Raw genomic sequence first — 12,596 nt, 5'->3', positions numbered from 1 at the left:
GGTGATCAAAAGATTTTTTATAAAAAAGTGATCAAAGTATGTTAGAAAGATGTCAAGTAAAACTAGTGCAATGTTGTTAAACTAAATTTTGGTGGTAAGATGATAGTAAGCATCTTGAGTTCAATTAAGGTTATCATGGGTTCAATACCCAACTGGTTCAAACAAAAGATTTTGTACAACCCCAGGTGAGCTAGCATGCTACAATTTTTTAAATTGTATTATAAATCTAATATAAAGCAGGGTATTCATCTGCCTGAACATTCATGTAATATTTGCTGCTGCAATATCAAGTAACCATTGATGAATCAATATAAATAGCAGTATTATGAACTCTTAATTTATTATAGGTAGTATAGTGGTAAGCATTTTATTTGGAATTTTATTTTATTATGCCCCATCTACGATAGTAGAGGGCATTAAGTTTTCTGGTCTGTGTGTTTGTTTGTCTGTCCGTCTGTCCGGCTTTAGGTTAAAGTTTTTGGTCAAAGAAGTTTTGGATGAAGTTGAAGTTCAATCAATTTGTAACCTATTACACATGTTCCCTATGATATGATCTTTCTAATATTAATGCCAAATTAGATTTTTGACCCCAATTTCTTTGCCATTGAACATAGACAATGATAGTGCAAGTGGGGCATCCATGTACTATGGACAAATTCTTGTTCACCTATGACACAATTTAAGCTTCATCTAGTTATGCTTTGATATTCTACATCCTGTTTGCTGAAAACTTCAATCTTTTAAATGGCATACAGGCCCGTAGCCAGGATTTTCCAAAGGGGGGTTCGTTTGACTCACAAACTCGACTTTAACAGTCACAATTCGAACAGAACATCGACTTTAACAGTGCTTATTAGTTTTCAAGGGGGGGTTCGTCCGAACCCCTCGAACCCCCCCTGGCTACGGGTATGGCATACCTGTGATTAACTTTGTCCCATGTGACAATTTTTTTATGTCCTACTTCCTGTTTGCTGAAAAAATTAATCAGGGGTATAATTTTGATCTTGTTATTACGTTTGTCATTTGTTTTTAATTTGCACGGTAGGATTAAATGTGATTTTTCAATTATGATTCAACACCCACTGTTTAATTCTAAGAAATACTCCTACTGCAGGAAATTATATGTTTAAAGAACAATACTGTTGAATTATCAGGAATTACCATCGGAGTCAACAAAAATTTAGACTTTAGGGAAATGTAATTTTGAATTCTCTGTGATTAATATTTGAATAATCTTAAAAGCTGATGTATGTGGTAGGAAAAATTCTTTCCCAATGGAGTTTGTATGATACTTTGCATAAGCTGACTTTAAGAAGAATTAAATTAAATTTGCATTTAAATTCCCTCAATTCTTATTCCATGTTGGTGCTCATTTTCTCTGTTAATTATTAGTGCCAGTTTAACATTAAGAATACAAAATGAAAGTCAATAAGTGCTGAAATAGAGAATTATTTGTAAGAGTTGAATTATACATTGGCAATTTGGCACTGTCAACTTTAATTTGACTTTGAATTATTTTTTTCCAATTTTTTTTCAATTAGAAAAAAATACATTTTCTTGCTGATTAAAAAGATAAGTTATAGATAATGTGGTATGATTACTAATGAGGTAGCTTTTTATTATCCCCCAAAGACGAAAGTATAAGGAATTTTGTAAACAAATAGAGGACTGTGAGTCATTACCTTCAACAATGAGCAACACCATACCAGCTATAAGCTGTAAATGGATAACATAATGATAAACAATTCAAAAGAGTTTAGTTTAAACATATTTTATATGCTTAACTGTGCAAAAGGGAAGAGACACAAGTTTTAAAATCAAACTTATATAGTCTTCTCTCAAAAAGAGAAAACCAGCTACCTGATTTAAAAGATAAAAGGCAGAAGATGCATAAAGGATTTCAATTACTTTATTCTAGCATTTTGTTACTGGCTCATGAAGTTGAAAATTTTTAAAACATTTTTCCTATATTTTATAATTAAAAGGAGATTTGAGATGAAAACATCCTTAATTACATATAAAGCATATTTACACAAAATTTATAAAACAAAAACAACAAAATTTTGTAACAAATTATAAGCTTCTAAGAGAACAATTACTTGTTACTTTAAATATTTGTTTGTTTTTGAAACAATTTGTTTTTGATCCAGAACTATGCCTTTTATCCAGAACTATGCCATCAGCAATTCAACATCATCTCATAATAATTTTCACAGAAATTAATTTTCATCTAATAAAATATTTTACGACTTCTCAATTGTATTTTAGCGTAAAGTAATCAATATTAGAGCATGACTTTTCGTATGATTGTTACATTTATGAGGGATGAAGGAGTGTTGTTTAATTGTTTTCCTGTAACTCTAGGAGGATCTGTTTCTACACTGCATGTTTACAGTCCAATTTCCATATTCAAATTACATCAATTAACAAGAGTACAATTAAAAATTGAAACCTTTGAAGGATGAAAGACTATATGATGGTAAACCATGTCAAACAGTGTTTGCTGTTATGTTATTATAGAAATTAAATTGATTTTTATGTTAATAAAGTGTGCTGTGATGTTGCTGATAGAGATATTAAACTCCCTTCAGTTTTCAGACAAACAGAATTTTATGAATTTTAGACTTTCACAGTATAAAGGTTCCTTTATTTGAGACTAGCAAAATTTGAACTTAAAGATAAAAATTGAATTATAGCAAAGTTCTATTCTTTTATGAAGATTTCAGGAAATCTGTCTAAAGTTTAACTTAAATTTAGTTTACTGTAAAAAAAGTTTACTATTTTTTAAATTTGAATTTTGCAATTTTAAGTGGAAAACCTATATGCTATAGCTCACATTCATGAGCAAAGTTAAATTTTTGCTTTCATTGTTATCTTCTCAAGATAAAATTTACACAAGGGTATATTTTTTTCCGATTTCATCTTATTCTCAAAATGAAAAAAAAATTAACAACCAAATTCAGAAATGATGCCTATTTGACAGCAATGATTTTGATTTGCTAAAACTAATAAACATTGACCGATTTTATTATTTGATGGAATTGTTCCAAACAACTTTATGTATTGTTTATCATTTACACTGAGGATGGTCAATGTACACAGTAAATACTTTAATTTTCCACAGAGATAAAGAACTAATAGATTTTATTACAATAAAACTGGACTGCTGTCATTGAAGTTATACATATTTGTCTCTAAGGAAAAATGACTTTATATTCTTGTCAATTTTGATTAGTTTCCGGCATATTTTTCTACGATCTAGTATTGTATTGCTTTGAAATCAGTTGATCGTTTTCATGGCATAGACCAATCTGAAGAATATTATTATACGGATTTCTTATCAGATCTATTCAAGAAGTGATATTGTTCATTGGGTCTGTCAGTGTGAAAAATTGTGTCCTCCATTCTCAACTTGAGGCCATTTTTGATATTCAAGTCATAGTTGGAAGCAAATTAACTTCTACTTATAGATTTATTAAATAGATAAATAATGTCATCGTGGAATCATATGAGTAGTTGGCAATTAATTGTTCTCAGTAATTTTGCAAGTATCATAGTCTTGACACTTTCAAACCTTAATGAAGTTTGTATTATGTTTAATAAACAATTGTGGTTCAACTATCATAACAATTAAAACAAATAATTGATATCCCCCCCCACCCCCAAAAAAAAAAAAAATATGAATCCAAAGAAATATAAATTATGCTTCATAACATTTATTCTGTCGTACTTTATTTTACACAATTAGAGTGGTGACCTAGGTAATCAGTGAGTGTGCCTTTGTTGTGCATAACATATACAACAATGTGTTTAACAAAGGGATGGATATCCTATTAGAAATAATATTAATATACACCCACTCTATTCAGTGATCTTGTCCGTCCATTCATCCTTCTGTCCATTTTGCATCCTTTTGTCCTATTTACCATTGATCTTCTGTTGATTTGGTCAAACAAATATTTTTGTCACACTTTTCATAGAAACTACTTTAAAAAATCAAATATCTGGTCAGCATGAATGCCGGTGATAAGATGTAATGTGAGCACTTAAGGGGGCTCCTGGGTATAAATCAATTTGTTTTTCTAATATAAGATTTCGCTATATTTTTTCATAAATAAACTTTATCATATACTTAAAAGAAAAATGAAATAAAAAGATGGTGTCACTGTTCATTTAAGCTCACAATCTGCCTCTGGAAGAAACATACATTTTTGTTAGTGTCCTTTTTTCTGTTGAACTAATAGGAGAAATAGATGTAATATCGAAATAAAAAAAATAACCTAATTACAGAAATTGCTTAAATTTTACAATTATTTAGTTTATGTACAGCTTATTTGAAAACAATAATAAAAAATATAGGTCACCGATGAGTTAAAAAAGATATTTCAAATTTAATGCCAAAAAATGCCATTTTTGCACCAAAGGGAGATAATTTGGAGCTTTTTCAATGATATAGACATTTTAAAAGTCATCTGGGGCCAAACCAAATCAATTTTTTGGGTTGATTTTTGTACCATATCATAAAGTAATAACTAATAGTGTAATAAATAAAACTTGTAATGAAAAAATAAAGGTTTATTCTGAAATTTTGTACCCAGGAGCCACCTTAATAGATCTGTCAGACACCTTATTCTGAGTTGTTAGTACACTGAATTTTTCAGTATGCTGCAATAATGAACTTGTCTGTAGTACTATACTCAACAATATGCTTGTAAGATTTTGGGGGTCTTTTGGAGACAATACTTCGTGTTTTTGAATACTTTGAATAAAGAATGGGATATTCTGGAGACAACAACCTTTGCTAAGCTTAATTTCAGAAAAAATATTTTCATTGCAAAATAGTCCTGAACTGAAAATATGTCAATAAATAGAGAAAAAAACCCTCTTAAGCATCAAAACCATCTGACAGGTCTATTAAGTAATATCTGTTTTCCAATACCGTATGGTGATTTCAGTGCATTAAAGAGTGTTCCCTGCTGGTATTGCGATTACTACATTTTCACAGTAGACATTTTTTTGTTCCATAAATAATGCAATCATTTTTGTTCAATATATATCATACATAATGCAAAATAATTATTTGAAAGTAAAGATAGAATTATGTACTTGTTATTGAGTTTGAGAAACTCAAAATTCATATTTTTGGTGGGAAAAATTGATCGCTGCTTAAACTGAACTTGAACACATTCATTCCAATCAGTTAAGGTTTTCATTAATTAAAGGATCAAGGATCTACCGTCAATGTTTAAAGATTATGAAGTCTTTTTCTTTGATATAGATCGGCAGCTCTAAGTATGCTTATTGATAGCTATGACAGTAAACGGTATAATGACTCAGACATTCTTGTTGTCTTTTGTTCATTTGCCCATTATTCATCATCAAAGATTTTAATCTAGAACCAACAAAACCATGAGTTACTGTATAGAAATGAATTTTCATTGAATCTTATTATATTTTTCGTCCATATGAATTTTTTGGTTTCCCATAGTAACACAAGGACTCAGTCTTTTTCATAGGTTATCATAGAAAAACCTGGCATTTGCCTAATAGGTGAAATCATTGGTTAACCTATATAATCTTGTATACTAATTAAGCTAACAGTATTTCAAAAGAGGATGTTTTTTAGCTCACCTGGCCCAAAGGGCCAAGTGAGCTTTTCCCATCACTTGGCGTCAGGCGTCCGGCGTCGTCGTCCGTCGTCGTCGTCCAGCATCGTTAACTTTTACAAAAATCTTCTTCTCTGAAAATACTGGGCCAAATTTAACCAAACTTGGCCACAATCATCATTGGGGTATTTATAATATGTAGAGACAACAACATCTGGGTTACCGCAAGGTGATAGTTTTATTGAGTCGACATGTTTCGCCGCTAATGCGGCGTCATCAGGACAATATTACAGAGTTTACATGTTCATAAAGTGTATAAAATGCGGTTGTATTAATTATGACGTAAAAGAATAAAAGTGAAAGTGAAAATGTAAAATAGTGTTCATAATGTAGCAAGAATAAAAGTTAAGTTTCTGGTGGTAATATTGTAGAAATGATGGAAGTGGCTCATAAAATGTCAGTTCATTTCCAAATTGGACAACACCCCATTGGCCATCCCGTACCAATTCAACTGGCTTCGCTCCGAGGGAGGTACTGCTTCCATTGAATTAGTAAAAGGTGAAGTGTATGATCGCCGCAATTCTGGGAATGGTAAATCTTGGTAGATGTGTTCGAGGTATTGTAGGTGGTTCTGGCTGCTGATGAATTTAATGTTCAATTTCCGTAAGGTTCTAAAGTTGGCTAAGTTTTTCTCTTGGATGGTTATCGTAGTAGGAGCGGATGCGGTTGTATTATCCTTCATATCTTCGTCGCGGGTTTTCTTTTCCTCGAGGTATGGGCGGTTTCTTCAGGTTTCTTACGGAAATTGAACATTAAATTCATCCGAATTAGAAGGTGTTGGTTCACTCGTCACACATTGGGGTATTTAGTTTTAAAAATGTGTGGCGTGACCCGGCCAACCAACCAAGATGGCTGCCATGGCTAAAAAAAGAACATAGGGGTGAAATGTAGATTTTGACTTGTATCTCTGAAACCAAAGCATTTAGAGCAAATCTGACATGGAGTAAAATCGTTCATCATGTGAAAATCTATCTGCCCTGAAACTTTCAAATGAATCGGACAACGGGTTGTTGGGTTGCTGCCCCGAAATAAGTAATTTGAAGGAAATTTTGCAGATTTTGGTTATTATCTTGAATATTATTATAGAAAGAGATAAAATGTAATCAGCAATAATGTTCAGCAAAATAAGATCTACAAATAAGTCGGAGTTATTGCTCTTTATAGTCAATTGTTAACAATTTTCATAAATTTTTGTTAATTTTTGTAAATCTTTAGGAAATATTTTCCTCTGTAATTACTGGGCCAAGTTCATTGTAAATAGAGATAATTGTAGCAACAAGAATATTCAGTAAAGAAAGATCTACAAACACATCACCATCACCAAAACTCAATTTTGTCATGAATTTATCTGTGTTTATCGTTAATATGCACATAGACCAAGGTGAGCGACACAGGCTCTTGAGAGCCTCTAGTTTGCATTATCAGTATATCATTTCATTAATTATCATCAACGAAAAAGAATCTAATTTTATTAATTTTTATTATCAATAATATTATTTACTTTCTTTAAGTTCAAAATTGAATTGAGATTTTAAATGTGACAGATTGTTTTTTTGTTGTTGTGTGAAGATTGAAGTGAGGCTGTACAGTGACCAGTATAGTTGCTTAGTAGCTAGGTCATTGGTCTGTGGTGGAAAGTTAATTGTCTAATGGACAATCATACCACATCTCCTTATTTTATTTTTGTGATTCTTTACAATTTAATACTAATGAAAGGATGAAACTGAAAAAGGAAAAAAAAAAACCTAGTAAAATATCAATCCATTATTTTCACACTACGATAAATGGATGTCTGCATGCCATGTTGTAACACCAGATTTACACATGTTCATGAAAGAAATGAATTGTTAGTGAACTTTTATTGACAAAAGGCATCTGATTTTATAAAATCATGGATCTTATAAAGTAGCATTATAAATAGCTATAATTGAAATGTCAGACAGAGAACTATATGGATAAACTAATTAGGTTTATAAAGGTATTATTATAGGGGGAGATATTTGTATGATGTAGAAAATTAAATTAACTTTGATAGTGTGGAAAAAAACATCTTTTATGGAGTATTATTTAGAAGGGGAATCAGACAAAAACCCATAATAGGTTATCTAAAATAAACAAGTTGTATTGCAAACTATATTAATGTGTTTCAATTTGATGTAGATGTATTTTTAAATACCTTCTGAAAATGAAAAATTGACAATTAGGATTAATGATTCAGTAGGTTGTATGCAGGATTAATCTGAAACCACAAAATCAAGTATTTACAAAAATCACATCTGATTTTTTTTCAAACAAAAATTAGTATAAAAAAAATATCAACCAAAATAAATGTATCCACAGTGGCATTGTCAGTGCTCAATTAGGACAAATGTGGAATTTAACTTTTACCTTTTTTTTTATATGACTTCTAATTTTTATCTTTTCTATACTTTCAGCATCTTATTAATACGTTAAAGAGTTTGAATTGGCACGTAGAGGTCGACGAGTTTCAAGATGAGACACCTTACGGAACAAAGACATTCCGTAATATTATAGCAACATATGACCCTTCCAAACCACAACGTCTAGTCCTATCGGCTCATTATGATTCAAAGAACCTTACTGACGGCAGAAAATATTTTGTAGCGGCCACAGATTCAGCTGTTCCATGTGCTATTTTACTGGATATGGCTAAACAACTAGACTGTCTTCTTACTAAAGAAAAAAGTAATAGGGTAGGTCATTAATGCTTTGGTAGGTGTGGACATTATTGGAAATTAACAAGGAAACTACAACTATGTCCATTAATTTTTGCAAAAAAATTTAAGAAATGTATTTTTGAAAGGAATGACTGTAATATTTTTCCTGTCTATGAAGAAATAACGTAAAAAATGTGGTGCACACTGAAAAATGCCCATTGCAGAAAAAATATTACAATACAGTCATTTCTTGTACATGTAATTTTAATTCTTAATTCTGTTTCAATATTGAGTAAATCATGAAAAAATGTTGATGGTGTCAAGGTCACTTGACAAAATTATGTCTATGTGCTATTATTAAAAAAACTTCGACCAATTGGAAGTCGGTTACATCCCAAATTAAATTATTTGTAAATATACAGCAGAAATTAGTTAAAAAAAAACAAGAACTTTCCAAAAAAGATATTTTGCTACAAGATGTTTAAAATGTGGATACATTTTTAATTTGGTAAAGGCCTTGTTGCATAAATAATAAAACCCAGAACTATATGTAAAATGACTTTTTTACATACCATATGTCATTATCAACAAACTTACGATGTCAAATTGACAGCTATAATCAACAGTTATATTGTGTTCTAATCTGCCTAGATTATATTATCATTAAAAAATGAGAAGATGTGGTATGATTGTAAATGAGACAACAACCCACTAGAGACCAAGTGCGATAGTTGTTTGTTAGCAATAGAAGGTCAATGTACGACTTTTGATATTAAGCTTAATCCAAAACTCACAGCCAGCTGTAAAAAGCAAGGTTGTTATGAAAAAAGGTAAAAAATTCAAATGAGAAAACCAATGTTTACGTACAAAATAATTAACAAAAAACAATATTGTATACATTACAATGAATATATGAAAAATATTCATTTTTCAATAGAAATATTATAATTTTGAAAGGATTGAAATTTTAAACTTTTTTATGAATTTCTAAGGCAATTTAAAAGCCTCCTCCTCAACATACATATGATTTGAATTAATGACTATGTAAAGCACTTGCTAAACAAATAATGCTTAGACTTTCCAAATAATTTGATAAAAAATATGAAAGGTTTACATAGCATTTGTTTTGGATATATCTTTCAAATCATGTGCAAAATTTCATTTGGTATCTGACAATTTCCTGTCGTAAGTGGTTGTCTTTATTGCCGCCACATTTATTGGTTTTCCTATATGATTACACAGTCGCCATGTAATCGCTGTTGATTAATTTCATGCTTAATCAAGGTTTTAATCTGGTGTAAAATTCAATGTTTTGGAAACGTAATCACTTGTGAGAGGATAGCTTGTATTACAGAAAAATATTAATAAACCCGTGTAAATAGATCGGCCATTGTCTTGATTAGAAATATACAGATTATGTCTTTAATATCGTCCTCAGATGAATTTGATTCACGGTTAGATTCAGACACTACGACGAAAGTGACAAGTACGTGATCTCTATATGTCAATGTGCTAAATAAAAATTTAAATGAAATGAGATCATTTTGTAACCACACTTTACATTTTTGATTTAATCTTGGATTTTAGAATGATTATAAGAGAATTGGATTAATTTGTTTTCACTTGAAAAATTATAAAATGGAGTCTCATTATGATTCAGGCTTTAATTACACTGTTTTTGAAATAATCCATATTTTAAGGAAATAATTATATATGCATTAAAAAAATCTGAATTTAATTACAGGGACTTCATAACATTGTGAAAGTCACATTGTGTTAGAAATGTTTGCAAGTAGAATAAGATTGGGGGGAACTCACAAATTGTTTTTTCTCTGCTAAAAAATTTAACATGGCTTAAATTGATATTTTTTTGTTATACATAATTCATTTCCAATAAGTTCAGGAGACAATCCTCTTGGAAACTTAATTAACTCTTGAAAAAATTAGAAATATCAAGAAAAATAGATTTTTTAATGTAGAAAAATAATATTTTGTTTGGTGTATTTACTAATTTAAGATTAAAGGAAATAACTATTTTGGAGCAAAAAAAACCAATGTTCACCTCTGTGCAAGATTAAGACGGAACTGACTGAGCTTAATTTATGCAAAAATGATTAGGAGAGATATTTTAATCTTCTGTTCTCTAGATTCAATATACAACTACCTGTGAATGAGTTTTTGATAAGATTTGACATACCTTCTATGCTGAGTTCACACGTAATTCGAATTCGATTCGCATTAACTAATTCGAATTAGTTTAATTCGCATTCGAAACGTTTTACGTCCTAAGGTCAATTCTAATTCGAATTACAATGCGCGTCAAATTTGCTTTACTGTCCAAACGACGTTAACTTTTAATTGGTATTAACAAAAGCATATTTCTAATTGCGAATTGAATAATTCGTATTAGCCTATTCGAATCAATTCGAATTATATAAGAAGAGTATGTGAACACGATAAGCGAATTCGATTCGCATTCAATTCGAATTCAATTCGAATTAAATGTACATGTGAACAAGGCATTAGTTTGTAATTAAGATCAAAAGAACTTTCAGTTTAAAAGAAACCAAAGTAAAAAATAGTAACTTTCTTTTAAACCCATGCCTGTTTCATAGGATGCAGTTATTCCAATGAGGTCCAAAGATTAATTTTCTGCAATGGATGTTTTAACGGGTCTGTTGTATATTTTTTTTCAATTATTGCTGGGATATAAGGCCCTGTGAGAATTCCTATATAGGATAGAAATGTTATTTTGCCCCATTTATGGGCATTATGTTTTTTGGTTTGTGTGTCCATTCATCTGTCTGTTCATTCGTTCGTTTATCCCACTTCAGGTGAATTTTTTTGGTTCAGATAGTTTTTGATGAAGTTGAAGTCCAATCAAGTTGAAACTTAGTAAACATACATGTTCCCTATGATATGATCTTTCTAATTTTAATGCCAAATTAGAAATTTCATCCCATTTTTACGGTCCACTGAACATAGAAAATCATAGTACGGATGGGACATCCGTGTATTTTGGGCACATTCTTGTTTTAGACCTATTAAGTGAAGGACAATTACCTGAATGATATATATACATGTATTATTAAGCAAGAAAAATATATTTAATTTCAGAAAACAGATGTAACTCCACAGATTGTGTTTTTTGATGGAGAAGAGGCTTACAACCACTGGACAGAAACAGATTCTCTGTACGGAGCTAGACATCTGGCTGATAAATGGCAAAAAACTACCGATCGTAATTTACAAACAAAAAATAATTTACAAACAATTGTAAGTTTAATTGGTATTATTTCTTCATGTTTATTGAAATCTAGAGGCAAGAAGTTAAAAAGCCATGAAGAAAAAAAAAATCAAAATAACAAAAAAGCATTGAGGGACATACTAAGAATGCTTCCCATTTTTTCTCGTATTCTGGTCTCCAGACATAACTTAACCAATGTAACAGCAACTTATGTATTTTACAAGTTCTGATTTGTCCCTGAGTCTAGACAACATCTTAATCAATTCAAAGAGAAAAAACAAAGATTCTACCTAAGTGAACATCAGATTGATAAATAGATATGTTAGGGCAACATGAATTATCTCCCTTGTTAAATTACTGAAGAAGTCATTGATTGTGTGAAAAGTAGTTAGAAAACTATTTTTTTTTTTGCATAAAAAGCAAGTAAAAAAGATTCCACACTTCAACTCTGAAAATTGACCAGTGTCTGCTAGCCACTTTAACTAAAGAAAAAAAAATCCGGAATTAGCAAACAAAATGACATTAACAGTGACAAACTTTGATGCAGTTTCTGACAGACTGATTGGATTAAACACGCATTTCTAAAACAAAAGTACTGAACTCCAAAGAAAATTCTAAAAGGAAAGTCCCCAATCAAATGGCAAAATCAAAAGCCTAAACATATCAAACGACTTGATAACAAGTAACTATATTCATATACCATTCTATGATTTACTGTTAAATATTTTTTTTCCAGAAACTTCTTGTTTTGTTAGATTTAATTGGGTCAGCTGATGTAGCTTTCAGAAACTTTTTCCCAGACACATCAAAAGAATTTGAAAATTTAGTGAAACTTGGTGAGTGCTTTTGATTAATATCAGTAATGGATGTAATGTCATATTTAAGATACAAATAAACAGGTGATTGTGGTATTGAAAACATCTTTTTAAACTCAATTAATTCATTCAAATAGGATTTAGAAATGTTAATCGATTATACAATATGTAGTTATGCCAAGAAGTGAAA

General features: G+C 30.5%; 1 protein-coding gene across 1 annotated transcript in view; it reads left to right on the top strand.

Annotated features, from left to right (window-relative positions):
• The window catches only part of LOC143069577 (glutaminyl-peptide cyclotransferase-like), a 34,037-nt gene that overhangs the window by 19,620 nt on the left and 1,821 nt on the right, over positions 1 to 12,596 (top strand). The window contains exons 3-5 of the mRNA XM_076244277.1: positions 8,102 to 8,380; positions 11,462 to 11,620; positions 12,328 to 12,427. Coding sequence (XP_076100392.1) covers positions 8,102 to 8,380; positions 11,462 to 11,620; positions 12,328 to 12,427 — 538 coding nt within the window. The remainder of the gene's footprint in view (positions 1 to 8,101; positions 8,381 to 11,461; positions 11,621 to 12,327; positions 12,428 to 12,596) is intronic.

The sequence above is a fragment of the Mytilus galloprovincialis genome, chromosome 3 (genome assembly GCF_965363235.1).
Source record: "Mytilus galloprovincialis chromosome 3, xbMytGall1.hap1.1, whole genome shotgun sequence".
Classification (NCBI taxonomy): domain Eukaryota; kingdom Metazoa; phylum Mollusca; class Bivalvia; order Mytilida; family Mytilidae; genus Mytilus; species Mytilus galloprovincialis.
The sequence above is the reverse complement of the archived record's forward strand: the minus strand, read 5'-3'. Positions and strand labels throughout refer to the sequence as shown.